General features: G+C 49.1%; 1 protein-coding gene across 1 annotated transcript; it reads left to right on the forward strand.

Moving 5' to 3' along the window:
• Window positions 1–4,708: 4,708 nt before the first annotated feature.
• Window positions 4,709–19,926, forward strand: gtf2h4 (general transcription factor IIH, polypeptide 4). The gene is given in 14 exon segments (XM_034094387.2): window positions 4,709–5,192; window positions 5,281–5,368; window positions 5,370–5,386; window positions 6,183–6,314; window positions 6,411–6,596; window positions 6,877–6,985; window positions 7,671–7,739; window positions 7,818–7,901; window positions 14,543–14,690; window positions 15,896–16,026; window positions 16,135–16,182; window positions 18,150–18,228; window positions 18,868–18,929; window positions 19,714–19,926. Coding segments are annotated over 14 exon segments (1,380 nt in total). The 5' UTR covers window positions 4,709–5,076; the 3' UTR covers window positions 19,825–19,926.
• Window positions 19,927–20,435: the final 509 nt, after the last annotated feature.

Here is a 20,435-nt window from a genome sequence, read left to right on the forward strand (position 1 = left end):
ACATGTGTCCCCTCTTCTTCGTGTCTCTTCTACATCAACATGTGTCCCCTCTTCTGCGTGTCTCTCTACATCAACATGTGCCCTCTTCTTCGTGTCTCTTCTACATCACATGTGTCCCCTCTTCCTCCATGTCCTCTCTACATCAACATGTGTCCCCTCTTCTCCATGTCTCTTCTACATCAACATGTGTCCCCTCTTCATGTCTCTTCTACATCAGCATGTGTCCCCCTCTTCTTCACGTCTCTTCTACATCAACATGTGTCCCCTCTTCTCCATGTCTCTTCTACATCAACATGTGTCCCCTCTTCTCCATGTCTCTTTCTACATCACTGTGTGTCCCCTCTTCTTCATGTCTCTTCTACATCAACATGTGTCCCCTCTTCTCCATGTCTCTTCTACATAACATGTGTCCCCTCTTCTTCCACTGTCTCTTCTACATCAACATGTGTCCCCTCTTCTTCATGTCTCTTCTACATCAACATGTGTCCCCTCTTCTTCATGTCTCTTTCTACATCAACATGTGTCCCCTCTTCTCATGTCTCTTCTACATCAACATGTGTCCCCTCTTCTCATGTCTCTTCTACATCAACATGTGTCCCCTCTTCTCCATGTCTCTTCTACATCACATGGTCCCCTCTTCTTCATGTCTCTTCTACATCAACATGTGTCCCCTCTTCTTCATGTCTCTTCTACATCAACATGTGTCCCCTCTTCTCCATGTCTCTTCTACAATCAACATGTGTCCCCTCTTCTCCATGTCTCTTCTACATCAACATGTGTCCCCTCTTCTTCCATGTCTCTTCTACATCAACATGTGTCCCCTCTTCTCATGTCTCTTCTACATCAACATGTGTCCCCTCTCTCATGTCTCTTCTACATCAACATGTGTCCCCTCTTCTTCATGTCTCTTCTACATCAACATGTGTCCCCTCTTCTTCATGTCTCTTCTACATCAACATGTGTCCCCTCTTCTTCATGTCTCTTCTACATCAACATGTGTCCCTATTCTCATGTCTCTTCTACATCACATGTGTCCCCTCTTCTTCATGTCTCTTCTACATCAACAGTGTCCCCTCTTCTTCATGTCTCTTCTACATCAACATGTGTCCCCTCTTCTCATGTCTCTTCTACATCAACTGTGTCCCCTCTTCTCATGTCTCTTCTACATCAACATGTGTCCCCTCTTCTTCATGTCTCTTCTACATCAACATGTGTCCCCTCTTCTTCATGTCTCTTCTACATCAACATGTGTCCCCTCTTCTCAGTCTCTTCTACATCAACATGTGTCCCCTCTCTTCTCACGTCTCTTCTACACAACATGTGTCCCCTCTTCTTCATCGTCTCTTCTACATCAACATGTGTCCCCCTCTTCTTCATGTTCTTCTACATAACATCGTGTCCCCTCCTTCTTCCATGTCTCGTCTACATCAACATGTGTCCCCTCTCTTCATGTCTCTTCTACATCAACATGTGTCCCCTCTTCTCCATGTCTTTCTACATCACTATGTGGTCCCCTCTTCTCCATGTCTCTTCTACATCAACATGTGTTCTCCCCTCTTCTTCATGTCTCTCTACATCAACATGTGTCCCCTCTTCTCCATGCTCTTTACATCAACATGTGTCCCCCTCTTCTTCATGTCTCTTCTACATCAACATGGTCCCCTCTTCTCCATGTCTCCTTACATCACTATGTGTCCCCCTCTTCCCTTGTCTCTTCTTCATCAAATGTGTCCCCTCTTCTCCGTGTCTCTTCTACATCAACATGTGTCCCCTCTCCTTTCTCCGTGTCTCTTCTACATCAACATGTGTCCCCTCTTCTCCATGTCTCTTCTACATCAACATGTGTCCCCTCTTCTCCATGTCTCTTCTACATCACATGTGTCCCCTCTTCTTCATGTCTCTTCTCATCACTAGTGTCCCCTCTTCTCCATGTCTCTTCTACATCACTATGTGTCCCCTCTTCTCCATTTCTTCTACATCACATGTGTCCCCCTCTTCTCCATGTCTCTTCTACATCAACATGTGTCCCCTCTTCTTCATGTCTCTTCTACATCAACATGGTCCCCTCTTCTCCATGTCTCTCTACATCAACATGTGTCCCCTCTTCTTCATGTCTTCTACATCACTATGTGTCCCTCTTCTCCACGTCTCTTCTACATCAACATGTGTCCCCTCTTCTGCATGTCTCTTCACATCAACATGTGTCCCCTCTTCTTCGTGTCTCTTCTACATCAATATGTGTCCCCTCTTCTTCATGTCTCTTCTACATCACATGTGTCCCCTCTTCTTCATGTCTCTTCTACATCAACATGTGTCCCCTCTTCTCCATGTCTCTTCTACATCAACATGTGTCCCCTCTTCTTCATGTCTCTTCTACATCAACATGTGTCCCCCTTCTCCATGTCTCTTCTACATCAACATGTGTCCCCCTCTTGCATGTCTCTTCTACATAAACATGTGTCCCCTCTTCTCCATGTCTCTTCTACATCAACATGTGTCCCCTCTTCTCCATGTCTCTTCTACATCAACATGTGTCCCCTCTTCATGTCTCTTCTACATCAACATGTGTCCCCTCTTCTCCGTGTCTCTTCTACATCAACATGTGTCCCCTCTTCTCCGTGTCTCTTCTACATCAACATGTGTCCCCTCTTCTCCGTGTCTCTTCTACATCAACATGTGTCCCTCTTCTCCGTGTCTCTTCTACATCAACATGTGTCCCCTCTTCTCCATGTCTCTTCTACATCAACAGTGTCCCCTCTTCATGTCTCTTCTACATCAACATGTGTCCCCTCTTCTCCGTGTCTCTTCTTCATCAACATGTGTCCCCTCTTCTCCGTGTCTCTTCTACATCAACATGTGTCCCCTCTTCTTCGTGTCTCTTCTACATCAACATGTGTCCCCTCTTCCTCGTGTCTCTTCTACATCAACATGTGTCCCCTCTTCTTCGTGTCTCTTCTACATCAACATGTGTCCCGTCTTCTCCGTGTTCTTCTACACAACATGTGTCCCTCTTTCCATGTCTCTTATACATCAACATGTGTCCCCTCTTCTCCATGTTCTTCTACATCAACATGTGTCCCTCTTCTCCATGTCTCTTCTACATCAACATGTTGTCCCCTCTTCTTCATGTCTCTTCTAGATCAACATGGTGTCCCCTCTTCTTCATGTCTCTTCTACATCAACATGTGTCCCCTCTTCTACATGTCTCTTCTACATCAATGTGTCCCCTCTTCTCCGTGTCTCTTCTACATCAACATGTGTCCCCTCTTCTACATGTCTCTTCTACATCAACATGTGTCCCCTCTTCTTCGTGTCTCTTCTACATCAACATGTGTCCCCTCTTCTTCGTGTCTCTTCTACATCAACATGTGTCCCCTCTTCTTCGTGTCTCTTCTACATCAACATGTGTCCCCTCTTCTCCATGTCTCTTACATCAACTGTGTCCCCTCTTCTTCATGTCTCTTCTACATCAACATGTGTCCCCTCTTCTCGATGTCTCTTCTACATCAACATGTGTCCCCTCTTCTTCACGTCTCTTCTACATCAACATGGTGTCCCCTCTTCTTCATGTCTCTTTTACATCAACATGTGTCCCCTCTTCTTCACGTCTCTTCTACATCAACATGTGTCCCCTCTTCTTCATTCTTCTACATCAACATGTGTCCCCTCTTCTTCATGTCTCTTTTACATCAACATGTGTCCCCCTTCGAGGGCGTGGGGAGGGGCTCCTTATTTTCATCTAAAGTAACAGACAGAGAATCAGCTCTTTGGAAACAGGGCTGAAACAGAGGGGATTATGGGGTAATGCTGCAGTGATCTGTTTGGGGTTTCGAAACAGATCATTGTTTAGTGAAGCTGGGTGGTAGCTAAACATCATGGCGTTCCTTACATTAACCTGTAAAAAGTTATATTGTTTACATTTTCCAAGGCTTCACGTACTCCCTGAATTGTTGACCCCCCCCCCCCCCCCTAATGTTTGACTACATATTTTCCCTAATTTGCAACATGACTGATAGACCCTGGGGATCTACTCGTCTTGGGTCTCGGTTGCGGACGTTTTTAATTCTTTAATGAAAAGGAATGTTAAATCAACAGTGCTTTTAGGGGAAAGCAATAAAGGGAGTTTTAATATTTGTAGGCACACAAAGTTAAAACAAATGCTGTCTTCTCTAATAGGCTACGACTGTCATGCAGGAAACACCATCAGTAACACAGCACTCCAAACGAACCATGGCACAGCTAACATCAGGTGAAACAGTTCTAAAGTATTTGACTGATTAGTGTTAGACAGATGTGCATGTGCAGATGTAACATTTAACTTCTGTACATCTGTTTATGTTTTGATAATGTGTGCTGTGTATGACTGTGCTGTGACCAAGTGCTACCGAGGTGCTACCGAGGTGTCCCTGAGCAAGGCACCGTTCTCTACACTGCTCCCCGGGCGCCGTTCAAAATGGCAGAACACTGCTCCTAACACAGGTTGGGTCAAATGCAGAGAAACAATTTCCCCACAGGGATTAATAAAGTATCTCATATCTGTTCTATCGGACTATAGAGAACATATTGGTGGAATGAATCTCACATGAGATTTGTCCCTTTTTGTATTGAGAATTCATACATTCCTATCTCTCTATGTCCACTCAGTCCAGCAGGTGGCGATACTGCGCCCTATGACCTTAGAAATAGCCGAAGAAGAATATATCCGGAAACATGGCCACACAGCGAAACGAAGAAATGCCGAGTGACAACAATGCAGTTATTTAGTTCAGTAAATTCACTTTATTGTCAGGTATTCGTTGATAATTGATATCCGTCTGCACGGTAATTAATTAATTTACATCCATATAATAACGAGGCTTATTTCAGGGCTGTTTTCAACAGTAGTAGCTTTATTTGTGAGCGAGTGTCTGAAACTGCCACACTTAAATAAAACATGCGTAAACATATGCCTACGTATACTGAATGAAAGGGTGTATTGATAGCATAATAACTCCTCTGCCACATGCAGTTCGATCCCTATGTACGCTAAGGGATACACAAAACCACGCGTGTAAGGACCCCGCTCTCTGTTAGATAATGAAGCTGCGGGTCCAGCTGCAGTGTAAGAACCTGCATGAGTACCTGAGGGAGCTGAGCCCGCAGGTCCTGGACAGACTGTACGACCACCCGGCCACATGCCTGGCTGTGTACAGGTAGGAGGCGGCAGCAGCTGATGTTCTGATGCGGACACGTGACCCCTTCATGTGTGTGACCCCTTCATGCTGTGTCTGATCTCCACAGGGAACTCCCCTCTCTGGCCAAGAACTATGTGATGCGCATGCTGTTCCTGGATCAGCCCCTCCCGCAGGCAGCTCTGGCGTTATGGGTGGAAAATAGACAGTCAGAAGTAAGTTACTTATCTTGGTACCACTTTACAATAAGACTACCCTTATAAAGGATTCATAAAGGGTTAATAATTAGGTTATGCATTAGGTTGTAAACACTTATGAACCATTTATAAACCAGGTCTAACATAGTTTGCATACATCAACACAGGCTCACTATTTGGCAAGATGACTAAGCCTTATATTGGGCTACTTAGCGAGAATCAACTGAGTGAACAACAGATACCAAGGATGCTGGCTGATGAAGGAGACGAAGTAATAGGTAGCCAATATAAGGCTTAGCAGTACAGATACATGTGGGCTCACTATTTGGCAACAACCGGTCACAGTCGCCCTGTTTATCTCATGTCTTATATAAGTGTTCACAACATAATTAAATACATGAATTACAACTATTGGTAAAGCCTTATAAGGGTAGTCTTATTGTAAAGTGGTACCCTTATCTTTAACACACCTCGAGCAGCTTATAAGTGGGATTGGATGGAGTTTTACTAGTCAGGATGACTTAGAGGTGCAACAATCAAACGTCCCCCCATGATACTGATTCTTCTACCTCAATTCAGACTGTTTGAGAGTGCAGACCCTAGGTCAGTACTGCATTTGACTCAAATGTACAATCTGTACTCCTCACTGTGTGAATCTTAAGGACTCTTTGATGTGACAACAGCTTCTGATATAAGACAACTTCAGAGCAGAACAATCCAGAACCACTCACTGTTACTTTGTGTGCTAACCCCTATGTGTGTGTGTGTTTGTGTGCGTGTGTGTGCGCGCGTGTGTGTGTCTCCTTTCCTGCAGGGATCACGATGAGTGTGTGTCGGTGTTGGCAGGACTCCGGCTGTGGCACAGTCAGCAGCTGCAGGGGGGTCTGCAGGGATATATTTTAAATCCAGTGTTCAAAGACAACCTGAGGATCGCTCTGCTGGGCGGGTAGGTGCTTTTAATATTGTATTCTTAAGCCAAACAGACTGACCTGCAGTACTCTCAGAAAGAGCTCATCTGGGGTTCCCCTGCTGTGTCCTGCAGGGGCAAAGCGTGGGCGGACGAGGGCAGCTCTCTGGGTCCGGACCGCCACGCGCGGGACATCCTGAGTCTGGACCGCTACGCCATGGAGCGCTGGGAGGTCATCCTGCAGTTCATGGTGGGCTCCCCCGGGGCTGCCGTCAGCCAGGACCTCGCCCTGCTGCTCGTACAGGCCGGCCTCATGAAGAGGTGTAACTGATTCAAGTCAAAATGTTTGTCTATTCCATGTGTTAATATATAATTGTTTATAAAGTATATTGTCAGCTTTCTTTTACTTTAATATTCATGATGTATAGTGTTGGCTGCATATCAAGTACTGATACACTACTTTTAAACACTGTTATTTCAGGAACACATGTTCATTCAAACTAAACTATGACTGGGGTTTTAACAGCGTGCAGGCAGGGGTCAATTTCACCCTAACTTATCTGTGTGTGTGTGTGTGTGCGTGTGTGTGTGTGTGTGTCAGTGAGGCCGGCGAGGCGCCCTACATCACCTCCGCAGGGTTCCAGTTCCTCCTGCTGGACACCGCCTCTCAGCTGTGGTACTTCACCCTCCAGTACCTGAACACTGCCCAGGTACCTGTGAGCCCTCTGACACTCTGACCTGGTTACCTTTAACTACTTAACCAGTGGGCTGCTGCCTAATGGAGAAACCGCTGACTGAGGAGCATTTCAACGGCTTCAGATCCATTCAGCTTAGTCCTTTGTGTAGACAAAACCTCACTACTTTCAGGAAAATGAATAGATAAGTAACGTTGTTATTACTTTTTACAACCAAATGGTATTTCTGGCAGAGGGGAGTTCTTGGAACAGCATTTAAACCTGTATGTTAAGGAATGTATTTAACAAAGTAAGTTGTGTGTATCATTTCAGTTTGACTTTGTGAGTGGGGTTTGAAACATTAAGCATTTCAACAAGTTCCAAAGTTTGATTTCTTCCAAAAACCTTCAATAAAAATATAAATAAATAAATAGTGAAACATAGAAAGAGCTAGAGATAAAGAGATATTTTACAAAGTAAGTAATCAGAATACAATTATTAAAGAAAATAAAGCCAAATGTCTGCAGGAAGCGTTGGGCTGCAGTGACCGTAGTTTAACAGTATTCAGGTGGAAAGAAGTATTACTGTGAACATGTACATTAAGTTGAATTAGTATTTGAGATATTCCAGTGCTTCCAATCTCTGTCAGCGTTGGTTGTTCAGGGTGTATGTGTCCATGCTGGTTGTGATCTGCCCCTGTGTGACCCGTGGTGTGTTGCAGTCCCGAGGCATGGAGCTGGTGGAGGTCCTGTCCTTCTTGTTCCAGCTCAGCTTCTCCACTCTGGGCAGAGTGAGTGTTTGACACTTTAATATTCCTGCTGTTCACCGTGAGCTTCCTGTCACTGACGGTGTGTTCCCTGGGTCTCAGGATTACTCGGTGGAGGGCATGAGCGACTCGCTGCTGACCTTCCTGCAGCACCTCAGGGAGTTCGGACTGGTGTTCCAGAGGAAGGTGAGGGAGCACGCTTCCACTGTGTCCTCATGAGGAGGCACTCAAAATGGGTTTTGTTCCAGATAGAATATACTGTACATAGAATATTTATAAAAACATAAGCAGCTGTCGTATTGGGCATCATTAGTTAACTGCATTCAGGCTGAACATGGTCAAATATGAAAGATAAGAAAGATTGTATTGTTTTGTGGCGTATTATACAGTATATAGCAATATCAGCTGACTGTGGCAAATGAAAAGTGCCATGGGATAAATATACAGTGATACAACTAGAACACATGTATATACATTTAAAGGCATCATATTTCCACATAGCTAGGAGGCTTGCAGTAAATGTAAGGTCGCTGTGTTCAACAGACAGCTGAATCCGGCCCAGTGAGCAATGAGGTTCACTCAGGTGTCGGGCATGGGTTCTTAGCTTTCCATTACTTAGAGCAGTGAGCAGTGAGCAGTGAGCGGTGAGCAGTCAGCAGTGAGCAGTGAGCAGTCAGCAGTGAGCAGTGAGCAGTCAGCAGTGAGCAGTCAGCAGTGAGCAGTCAGCAGTGAGCAGTGAGCAGTCAGCAGTCAGCAGTCAGCAGCAAGCAGCAGTGAGCAGTGAGCAGTCAGCAGTCAGCAGTGAGCAGTCAGCAGCGAGCAGTCAGCAGCGAGCAGTCAGCAGTCAGCAGTCAGCAGTCAGCAGTCAGCAGTGAGCAGCGAGCAGTCAGCAGTCAGCAGTGAGCAGTCAGCAGTCAGCAGTGAGCAGTCAGCAGTCAGCAGTGAGCAGTCAGCAGTGAGCAGTGAGCAGTGAGCAGTGAGCAGTGAGCAGTGAGCAGTGAGCAGTGAGCAGTCAGCAGTCAGCAGTCAGCAGTGAGCAGTGAGCAGTGAGCAGTCAGCAGTCAGCAGTGAGGAGTGAGCAGTGAGCAGTGAGCAGTCAGCAGTCCACAGTCAGCAGTCAGCAGTCAGCAGTGAGCAGTCAGCAGTCAGCAGTGAGCAGTGAGCAGTCAGCAGTGAGCAGTCAGCAGTCAGCAGTCAGCAGTCAGCAGTCAGCAGTCAGCAGTGAGCAGTCAGCAGTCAGCAGTGAGCAGTCAGCAGTCAGCAGTCAGCAGTCAGCAGTCAGCAGTGAGCAGTCAGCAGTCAGCAGTGAGCAGTGAGCAGTGAGCAGTCAGCAGTCAGCAGCGAGCAGTGAGCAGCGAGCAGCCAGCAGCGAGCAGCAGTCAGCAGTCAGCAGTCAGCAGTGAGCGGTCAGCAGTCAGCAGTCAGCAGTGAGCAGTCAGCAGCGAGCAGTCAGCAGTCAGCAGTGAGCAGTGAGCAGTCAGCAGCGAGCAGCGAGGAGCGAGGAGTCAGCAGTCAGCAGTGAGCAGTGAGCAGCGAGCAGTCAGCAGTCAGCAGCGAGCAGCAGTCAGCAGTCAGCAGTGAGCAGTGAGCAGTCAGCAGTCAGCAGTCAGCAGTGAGCAGTCAGCAGCGAGCAGTCAGCAGTCAGCAGTCAGCAGTGAGCAGTGAGCAGTGAGCAGTCAGCAGTGAGCAGCGAGCAGCAGTCAGCAGTGAGCAGTCAGCAATCAGCAGTCAGCAGTGAGCAGCGAGCAGCAGTGAGCAGTCAGCAGTGAGCAGTCAGCAGCGAGCAGTCAGCAGTGAGCAGCGAGCAGTCAGCAGCGAGCAGTCAGCAGTGAGCAGTCAGCAGTCAGCAGTGAGCAGTCAGCAGTCAGCAGTCAGCAGTGAGCAGTCAGCAGTGAGCAGTCAGCAGTCAGCAGTCAGCAGTCAGCAGTCAGCAGTGAGCAGTGAGCAGTCAGCAGTCAGCAGTCAGCAGCGAGCAGTGAGCAGCGAGCAGCCAGCAGTCAGCAGCGAGCAGCAGTCAGCAGTCAGCAGTCAGCAGTCAGCAGTGAGCAGTCAGCAGTCAGCAGTCAGCAGTGAGCAGTCAGCAGCGAGCAGTCAGCAGTGAGCAGTGAGCAGTGAGCAGTCAGCAGGGAGCAGCGAGGAGCGAGGAGTCAGCAGTGAGCAGTGAGCAGTCAGCAGTGAGCAGCGAGCAGCGAGCAGTCAGCAGTCAGCAGTGAGCAGCGAGCAGTGAGCAGCGAGCAGTCAGCAGTCAGCAGCGAGCAGCAGTCAGCAGTGAGCAGTGAGCAGTCAGCAGTCAGCAGTCAGCAGTGAGCAGTCAGCAGTGAGCAGTCAGCAGTGAGCAGTGAGCAGCGAGCAGCGAGCAGTCAGCAGTGAGCAGCGAGCAGTCAGCAGTCAGCAGTGAGCAGTCAGCAGCGAGCAGTGAGCAGTCAGCAGTGAGCAGTCAGCAGTGAGCAGTGAGCAGTCAGCAGTCAGCAGTCAGCAGTCAGCAGTGAGCAGTCAGCAGTCAGCAGTGAGCAGCGAGCAGTGAGCAGCGAGCAGTCAGCAGTCAGCAGCGAGCAGCAGTCAGCAGTGAGCAGCGAGCAGTGAGCAGCGAGCAGTCAGCAGTCAGCAGCGAGCAGCAGTCAGCAGTGAGCAGTCAGCAGTGAGCAGTGAGCAGTCAGCAGTCAGCAGTCAGCAGTGAGCAGTCAGCAGTGAGCAGTCAGCAGTGAGCAGTCAGCAGCGAGCAGCGAGCAGTCAGCAGCGAGCAGCGAGCAGTCAGCAGTCAGCAGTGAGCAGTCAGCAGCGAGCAGTGAGCAGTCAGCAGTGAGCAGTCAGCAGTGAGCAGTCAGCAGTGAGCAGTCAGCAGTGAGCAGTCAGCAGTCAGCAGTGAGCAGTCAGCAGTCAGCAGTCAGCAGTGAGCAGTCAGCAGTGAGCAGTCAGCAGTGAGCAGTGAGCAGTCAGCAGTCAGCAGTGAGCAGTCAGCAGTCAGCAGTGAGCAGTCAGCAGTCAGCAGTCAGCAGTGAGCAGTCAGCAGTCAGCAGTGAGCAGTGAGCAGTGAGCAGTCAGCAGTGAGCAGCGAGGAGCGAGCAGCGAGCAGCCAGCAGTCAGCAGTGAGCAGTCAGCAGTCAGCAGTGAGCAGTCAGCAGTCAGCAGTCAGCAGTCAGCAGTCAGCAGTGAGCAGTGAGCAGTGAGCAGTCAGCAGTCAGCAGTGAGCAGTGAGCAGTCAGCAGTCAGCAGTGAGCAGTGAGCAGTGAGCAGTCAGCAGTCAGCAGTGAGCAGCGAGCAGTCAGCAGTCAGCAGCGAGCAGCGAGCAGCAGTCAGCAGTCAGCAGTCAGCAGTGAGCAGTCAGCAGTCAGCAGTGAGCAGTCAGCAGTCAGCAGTCAGCAGTGAGCAGTCAGCAGCGAGCAGTCAGCAGCGAGCAGTCAGCAGCGAGCAGCGAGCAGCGAGCAGCAGTCAGCAGTGAGCAGTCAGCAGTGAGCAGTGAGCAGTCAGCAGTGAGCAGTGAGCAGTCAGCAGTGAGCAGTCAGCAGTCAGCAGTGAGCAGTCAGCAGCGAGCAGTCAGCAGTCAGCAGTCAGCAGTGAGCAGTCAGCAGTCAGCAGTGAGCAGTGAGCAGTGAGCAGTCAGCAGTCAGCAGTGAGCAGTCAGCAGTGAGCAGTGAGCAGTGAGCAGTCAGCAGTGAGCAGTGACCAGCGAGCAGCAGTCAGCAGTGAGCAGTCAGCAGTGAGCAGTGAGCAGTCAGCAGTGAGCAGTCAGCAGTGAGCAGTCAGCAGTCAGCAGGGAGCAGCGAGGAGCGAGGAGTCAGCAGTGAGCAGCGAGCAGTCAGCAGTGAGCAGTCAGCAGCGAGCAGTCAGCAGTCAGCAGTGAGCAGTCAGCAGTGAGCAGTCAGCAGTGAGCAGTGAGCAGTCAGCAGTGAGCAGCGAGCAGCAGTCAGCAGCGAGCAGTCAGCAGTGAGCAGTGAGCAGTCAGCAGTGAGCAGTGAGCAGTGAGCAGTCAGCAGTCAGCAGTCAGCAGTCAGCAGTCAGCAGTGAGCAGCGAGCAGCGAGCAGCAGTCAGCAGTCAGCAGTGAGCAGTCAGCAGTCAGCAGTGAGCAGTCAGCAGTCAGCAGCGAGCAGCAGTCAGCAGTGAGCAGTCAGCAGTGAGCAGTCAGCAGCGAGCAGCGAGCAGTCAGCAGTCAGCAGTGAGCAGTCAGCAGTGAGCAGCGAGCAGTCAGCAGTCAGCAGTGAGCAGTGAGCAGTCAGCAGTCAGCAGTGAGCAGTCAGCAGTGAGCAGTGAGCAGTGAGCAGTGAGCAGTGAGCAGTGAGCAGTCAGCAGTGAGCAGTGAGCAGTCAGCAGTCAGCAGTGAGCAGTGAGCAGTGAGCAGTGAGCAGTCAGCAGTGAGCAGTCAGCAGTCAGCAGTGAGCAGTGAGCAGTCAGCAGTCAGCAGTCAGCAGTCAGCAGTGAGCAGTCAGCAGGGAGCAGCGAGCAGCGAGGAGCGAGGAGTCAGCAGTGAGCAGTGAGCAGTGAGCAGTCAGCAGTGAGCAGCGAGCAGCGAGCAGTCAGCAGTCAGCAGTGAGCAGCGAGCAGTGAGCAGCGAGCAGCCAGCAGCCAGCAGTCAGCAGCGAGCAGCAGTCAGCAGTGAGCAGTGAGCAGTGAGCAGTGAGCAGTCAGCAGTGAGCAGTCAGCAGCGAGCAGTCAGCAGTCAGCAGCCAGCAGTGAGCAGTGAGCAGTGAGCAGTCAGCAGTCAGCAGGGAGCAGCGAGCAGCGAGGAGCGAGGAGTCAGCAGTGAGCAGTGAGCAGTCAGCAGTGAGCAGCGAGCAGCAGCGAGCAGTCAGCAGTCAGCAGTGAGCAGTGAGCAGTGAGCAGTCAGCAGTCAGCAGTCAGCAGTCAGCAGTCAGCAGTGAGCAGTGAGCAGTGAGCAGTGAGCAGTCAGCAGTCAGCAGTCAGCAGTGAGCAGCGAGCAGCGAGCAGCAGTCAGCAGTGAGCAGTCAGCAGTCAGCAGTCAGCAGTGAGCAGTCAGCAGTGAGCAGTCAGCAGCGAGCAGCGAGCAGCCAGCAGTGAGCAGTCAGCAGTGAGCAGTCAGCAGTGAGCAGTCAGCAGTCAGCAGTGAGCAGTCAGCAGTCAGCAGTGAGCAGTCAGCAGTGAGCAGTCAGCAGTCAGCAGTGAGCAGTCAGCAGTGAGCAGTCAGCAGTGAGCAGTCAGCAGTCAGCAGTCAGCAGTCAGCAGTGAGCAGTCAGCAGTGAGCAGTCAGCAGTCAGCAGTGAGCAGTGAGCAGTCAGCAGTCAGCAGTCAGCAGCGAGCAGTGAGCAGCGAGCAGCCAGCAGTGAGCAGCCAGCAGCAGTCAGCAGTCAGCAGTCAGCAGTCAGCAGTGAGCAGTGAGCAGTCAGCAGTCAGCAGTCAGCAGTCAGCAGTCAGCAGTCAGCAGTGAGCAGCGAGCAGTGAGCAGTGAGCAGTGAGCAGTCAGCAGGGAGCAGCGAGCAGCGAGGAGCGAGGAGTCAGCAGTGAGCAGTGAGCAGTCAGCAGTGAGCAGCGAGCAGCGAGCAGTCAGCAGTCAGCAGTGAGCAGCGAGCAGTGAGCAGCGAGCAGTCAGCAGTCAGCAGCGAGCAGCAGTCAGCAGTGAGCAGTCAGCAGTGAGCAGTGAGCAGTCAGCAGCGAGCAGTCAGCAGTCAGCAGTCAGCAGTGAGCAGTGAGCAGTCAGCAGTCAGCAGGGAGCAGCGAGCAGCGAGGAGCGAGGAGTCAGCAGTGAGCAGTGAGCAGTGAGCAGTCAGCAGTGAGCAGCGAGCAGCAGTCAGCAGCGAGCAGTCAGCAGTCAGCAGTGAGCAGTGAGCAGTGAGCAGTCAGCAGTCAGCAGTCAGCAGTCAGCAGTCAGCAGTGAGCAGTCAGCAGTCAGCAGTCAGCAGTGAGCAGTGAGCAGCGAGCAGCGAGCAGCAGTCAGCAGTGAGCAGTCAGCAGTCAGCAGTGAGCAGTCAGCAGTGAGCAGTCAGCAGCGAGCAGCAGTGAGCAGTCAGCAGTGAGCAGTGAGCAGCGAGCAGCAGTCAGCAGTGAGCAGCGAGCAGTCAGCAGTCAGCAGTGAGCAGTCAGCAGCGAGCAGTCAGCAGCGAGCAGTCAGCAGTCAGCAGTGAGCAGTGAGCAGTCAGCAGTCAGCAGTGAGCAGTCAGCAGTCAGCAGTGAGCAGTGAGCAGTCAGCAGTCAGCAGTCAGCAGTGAGCAGTCAGCAGTGAGCAGTCAGCAGTGAGCAGTCAGCAGTCAGCAGTGAGCAGTCAGCAGTCAGCAGTGAGCAGTCAGCAGTCAGCAGTGAGCAGTCAGCAGTCAGCAGTCAGCAGTGAGCAGTCAGCAGTCAGCAGTCAGCAGTCAGCAGTGAGCAGTCAGCAGTCAGCAGTCAGCAGTGAGCAGTGAGCAGTGAGCAGTCAGCAGTCAGCAGTGAGCAGTGAGCAGTGAGCAGTCAGCAGTGAGCAGCGAGGAGCGAGCAGTCAGCAGTCAGCAGTCAGCAGCGAGCAGCAGTCAGCAGTCAGCAGTCAGCAGTCAGCAGTGAGCAGTCAGCAGTCAGCAGTCAGCAGTCAGCAGTGAGCAGTCAGCAGTCAGCAGTCAGCAGTGAGCAGTCAGCAGTCAGCAGTCAGCAGTGAGCAGCGAGCAGGGAGCAGGAATAATCAGTTATCGGTTTCACCATTTGACTAATGTTCTGGATTGATCCATTTGCAGTGAATATGCTCTCAAAATGTAATAATTAGCCAGGATAATGTCATGTGTGTTTGAAACTGAGAGAATTAGAAGCGAGTGGTTTTGTTTCGATGTATTGCATTTAGTCACGCTTAGTGTCCAGTCCTACGGTGTCAGTTTAGTGTACCATACGTAATTCTTCTGTGCGTGGTTATCAGAGGAAGTCGCGGCGGTACTACCCCACCAGACTGGCCATCACTCTGGCTGCAGGGGTCACCTCCACCTCCTCCACCCTGGCCACGCCTGGGACCGGAGACGCAGGCTTCATCGTCGTAGAAACCAATTACCGTCTCTACGCATACACAGGTATGTCTGACCACTGGAAGATGTTTGTGATGGCTACAAATCAATATCTGATTGGTTGATCAAACTGTCAGTCCAAACGTACGCTCTCATTCAGTGCAACGGCCAGGGCATTCAATCAAGAACAAGATCTGATTGGTTGCTTTCTTTTCTAACACAAAACCACTGAATTGCGTAGTGCATGGTCCGAGAAGGACAAACAAATCAATGTAACACTGTGATATTACAGATCAACAACACAGATACCATTCTCATTTATTCATTTTATTTATATAATTAAATCCATTTGTTGTTTGTTTTGTCTGAGTGTTCCGGGGTATTCTCTGAACACCTTGAAGGCCCTGACGGTTCGCCGCTGCTGTTAACACAAACAACTACATCTCCACAAGGTTCCTGCTCATATGAAATCACTCCTAAGAAGGCTGAGAGGTTCATATATATATTAATACATAACTACAAAGAACAGCTGAACCGCACCACGGTTAGATTATTAAAACCAGTGACTACAAAACTATCAAGATAAACAACGTATACATTTCTGAAAGAAGGTTCAACTGTTGCATCCTTATTGAGAATGAGATCATCAGGTGAACATCACTCTGATATGTGTGTGTGAGGGTCCCAAGTCAGCACACGGTTAGCTTAGCATAAAGCTAATGTGGGGGACACTGCTGTAACACTTCCCTTCGTGCACTGTGTTGTTCACTGTGAACACTCGCGCCGGTGTGTGAAGGGTTCCGCTTCCTCACAGGACGTGATGATTGACGCTGTGAGCTAGCTTGCTAGGTAGAAAGGTTTATCATTTGCATTACCAAGTCATTAACAAAAGTCTGCTCAATTTACCAAATCATATGACACAGCCTTATTTGAACACCAGTAATGTCTTTATTAGTGTGGTGCTGTGTTCACAATCACACCATGTGTTAGGGCCGCTTGCTTTGTGTAGCCAATATGGCTCCTGAGAGTGCAAAGTAACCTGTGAGCGTGTGCACCGGGTGATAAAAGGGCATGGGGCCATGCTTCACATGGGGGCGCCCTGAGGCACATGTACGGACAGACGTCTGTAGAGACACAAGAACAGCCTTATGTCGCCCCATGCTGAAACGCACTCACACCAACACATGTAAGTGTGGCAGCATGTATCCGCTCTGTGTGTGTGGTCAGAACGCAGGGCCGTGTGCAAACTAACAGACCTGTGACTCTTACAGACTCAGAGCTGCAGATCGCTCTGGTGGCTCTCTTCAGCGAGATGCTCTATCGCTTCCCCAACGTCGTGGTTGCCCAGGTAACAAGGGAGTCAGTGCAGCAAGCCATCGCCAACGGCATCACAGCACAACAGGTACTCACATGCTGCACACAATGGCCCACCACAGATGGGGGGGTCAGGTAATCAAGGGGGGGTCTTGACTGGGATTGCAGATTTATGTGAAGTCTTTTCTCTCTTCAGATTATCCACTTCCTGCGGACCAGAGCGCATCCTGTCATGCTCAGACAGGTACAGGCATCCACTCTGCTCTCCTCACACTGCTTTCTAATAACTAGAACACTTTCATTTATTTCATTTACCAGTTTATTGAACAGTGACGCATTTTTTAAATCTGTAGTCCTTAGACCAGGGGTCTCCAACACGTCGATCGCGAGCTACCGGTAGCTCGCGGGCAGCTTTTCAGTAGCTCGCAGCTCGATTATCGATTATAGCGTAGTAAGGTTGCTTCTTGATTTTTCGGCCGCGGCCGGACAATAAAGTTTTTTTATTTTAGAATTGTTTCTGTCACACGAATATAAAATTAGTCCGTGACGCAGAGATCAAGGAGCAGATGTGACAGCGGCACAGCGACACCACACACGGAGCAGTCTGCTTTCTCCAGCAGCACCAGTCAGAACCAACGGCAGAATGACCCGCTCTGAATCAGGCCCTGTCGCTGCGGCTCAGAGACACAGAGGGAGGGATTTGTGTTTTTGAAAAACACTCGTTATCGTCATGTCAGGTTTTTGGTGGATTTAATCAAGTCTTGGATTGCAGAGTATGAATGTCCTCTTGCTATTTTCAGTTAAATACGCGTGTAAAGTTTGTGAAGGCAGGAGGAAAGCTTCCGCGATCACCGTCTCCTCTCTGTTCCTCCAAGCCCCGCCCCCTCCTGAAAATAACTACTAATAAGAGTGACAGGCTGATAGTGACCTGATAGAAACTTTATGATTCACTTAACCACTGATTGAGATGATGAAGCTAACTTAATCTCATACATTCATGGGATTCATGTAACGGTAAAACAGAGAATGTAAGTGTGCACCCACATGCACTATTTTTGTTTTTATAATGCTGTTGTAAATACTCCTGTTGTCTGCTTTGTTCAGACTCAGGTCATGTGTGTGATGCCTCATTCAAGACATTCAGTGTCCTTTTTTTAACAGAAGACCGTTGCTTGAAGCTGCAGCTAGACTGCGGAAGTATTTGTTTTTGAGGATGGAAAAATGTCACACACAGATATAGGGAGGCTAGACCTATACAATTGATTTATTATGGCTTATAATGTCATGTCAACACGAAGAAGAAGAAAAGATGGCTGCACGGTTCAGTGTCAATCCTGTGGAGATGGAGATGGAGGTTATAAATCTCCAAAATCATGTTCAGCTTAAGTCTCAGCAAAACTCACAACATTTCTGGAGCCTTGTACGCCCAGAAAACTATAAGAACATCACCAAGCAGCACTGAACCTGTCTGCTTTATGTGGCTCTAATTGCCTTTGTGAAGCAGCCTTTTCTGGCATGAATGAAATCTAAATACAGAACAAGACCGACTGATGAACATGTAAATGACTCTATTAGAGTGAACCTAAGTGGGTCCAGCAGACACCTGTATGGTGGACTCCATGCAGCGCCAGTCATCTCACTGACTGTAAAAAAGAGTGAATGCACTTATTTTACAGACGTGCCATAAGATGCTTGCAAGGTGGTGATTAAGGCGATGTATTTACTATGTGGGCCATAAGAAGAAGTGAAAACATTGTAATTTGCTCTTGGACATTTATGTGAATCTTCAGTGATGTACTTACTATGTTGTCCATATTAATATGTGAGAAATTGTCGTTTTCTTGCACCTTGATGTGAAGTTAAGATTTTAGATAAGCTTTAGGTATTGATTTCACAAAAAAGTAGCTTAATTCAACTGATGAGTGCTATGTGAATAAATGTAAGCGATGCGATGCAAGTAGCTCTTGGCCACTTTCATTTTTTCAAAGTAGCTCTCAGGTGGAGAAAGGTTGGAGACCCCTGCCTTAGACAGATGTTGCAAAGTCGCCATGAAGCCAGTTGATCCTCAGAAACAAGGCAGATAGAGGGCCATACAGGAAATGCTATATAACACATGAAACAGATTACGAGACTGCACACAGGTTACAGCTGTACAGAAGCACCATACCATTGGCTCAGTGTGTTCACCCCCCCCCCCCCCCTGTGCTGCAGACCCCGGTGCTGCCCCCCACCATCACAGATCAGATCAGACTGTGGGAGCTGGAGAGAGACCGCCTGACGTTCACAGAGGGTGAGGTCACCGTCTTCCTCACACAACTATGGCTGGAATGATTGAAAGGTTTTGACGAGAAGGAGCCTGGCCTTCAGCGCAGTGCTGTGCTTGTGGCGTAAAGAGGAAGGCTGCACCTGTTGGAACAAAACCTGGCAATGTTGCTTTTTTGGCAGTCTGAAAAAATCACAGGAATGATTGAAATGTTTTGATTACGTGTCGCGGAGTCGGGATGACGGCTCTCCAAAAGTCATAATATATCAATCGCTGTTCGTGAAGGGAGCGCTTGATTTGATATGCAGCACAGCACGTATTTTCAACCCACTTTTGAACAGCGTAGGAACGGGTGCCGTGGCTGCCCCGCCCGATTGAAGCGCTTTGAATCAGGCTTTACAACGCGTACTATCGGCAGGTTAGGGACCCTGCTTTTACGAGTGGACGGCCTTTAGTCGTGTATGTTCTCAAGGGCCTAACATTATTCGGCTTTGTTTGAGAATCGACTCTCTTTGCAGCTTCAGGGACTTTGCCTGTAGAAAAGGTCTATATTTGATAAATGGGTTCAACAGAAGTGCATGTGAGCTGACTGACGTCTACAGAGATGATGAGTGTCGACCTTGTGCTGACCTTTAACCTCTTCCCTCCCCTGTGCCTCTCCTTCAGGAGTGCTCTACAACCAGTTCCTCTCGCAGGTGGACTTCGAGGTGCTGCGGGACAGAGCTCAGGTTAGATACGCTCCCATATCTGACACTGGAGAGCACACTATTGATTTAATAATCACTTTAGGTTTCGTGACATTCTTCTCTGCGCGGCTCTCAGTGGTAACTTGTGCTGTGCACCTTGTTCACACTAGAGACCACTGATGTATAGTGTGGGAGAGCAACACAGGGGCTGTGAGCCTTTGCACACCAACATGTAGAACACACTACAGGAAAGAGGAACCCAAAGGCATAAAGGCTGCTTCAAAGAACACTCATCCTGACTTGGAGGTCTTAGCTTTGGACAACAGATAACACGGTACATCAGTGAGTAATTGCTGCGGCATGGATGTGGCATCGTCACTGCAAATAAATCGATAGGGCAAAAAAGACGAGCATTCAGACGTTCAGAAAGCTTTTAATATTTCATTAAGATTGTTTATTGATTAAGGCAAACCCCATCAGCTGGCACGTCTCATCCGAGAGCAGGCGCAGCGCAGTGATCACAGCATCGCTGTTCACCGGGCTCAGCCTGTTGGATGTGGAGTAACACATTACATGTGAGGTAACTGTATTCCGTTACAGTTACACAACAAAAGATGTAATCACATTTCCACATGTGCATTGTTTTACTTCAAATTTCAATATAGCAATTCCAAAGGGTCATCGGGTGTGCACTTTGAACAAAGTCAGGAAGCTTCCGTCAGTCACGGCTACAGCTCCAATACCCCCACCTCCTGACCCCTCAGTAGTTCCCTGTTGGATGAGCTGTGCATGTGCTGATGCTGCTAATGCTGCTGTTCCTCTGCAGGGCATGGGCTGCCTGGTGTGGCAGGACGTGGCTCACAGGGTGCTGGTGGTGAGTCCACAGGGACACAGCGAGGTGAAGAGGTTCTGGAAAAGACAGAAGTCCAACACGTAGCAGCAGGAAGTGAAACCGCGAGGATGTCTGGAATCGCAGTTGTTTATTTCTGGCACTGTTTGAGGAGAGTGGAGATGATGTACTTATTTTGTATGTTTCATAAAATGTTGACTTCCATGTCGTGTGGATTCAAATCCTCTGCTCATTTCCTTATTAGAACTCATTGGCAGATGACCCAAGTTAAAATACTGCCTTATATCCTTTGCAGAAACCAATGCATCAATATGAAGGATATATTCTGCCCATGTGATGTAACGAGTACCAAGTGGAGTCTTTGACCTCTGTGGAACATGTTTAGTCATTTGTATTTTGCTTCTTCTTCAATTATTCAGTTATATAAAATGTGACTTTCTTTGTAATATTTGTAAGCATTCTGGTTTTATAATAATGAAACGCTACACTAGCACTTTGACACATGGCATCCCAAAGACAGCAGAAGTAGAGTTTCAGACAAAGAATTGAATTAGGACCTCAGGAACACGTTTCAGAAGAGAATCAGGAGTTTGATATTTCAGTTGTGATTTATTTTATTTTAAGCTGTCACACATGTAGTTATGAGTTAACAGGTACAAATAAATAGGCGATGCCACACTGAAATGTTAATAATAAAA

Source organism: Pseudochaenichthys georgianus, chromosome 11 (genome assembly GCF_902827115.2).
Source record: "Pseudochaenichthys georgianus chromosome 11, fPseGeo1.2, whole genome shotgun sequence".
Classification (NCBI taxonomy): Eukaryota; Metazoa; Chordata; class Actinopteri; order Perciformes; family Channichthyidae; genus Pseudochaenichthys; species Pseudochaenichthys georgianus.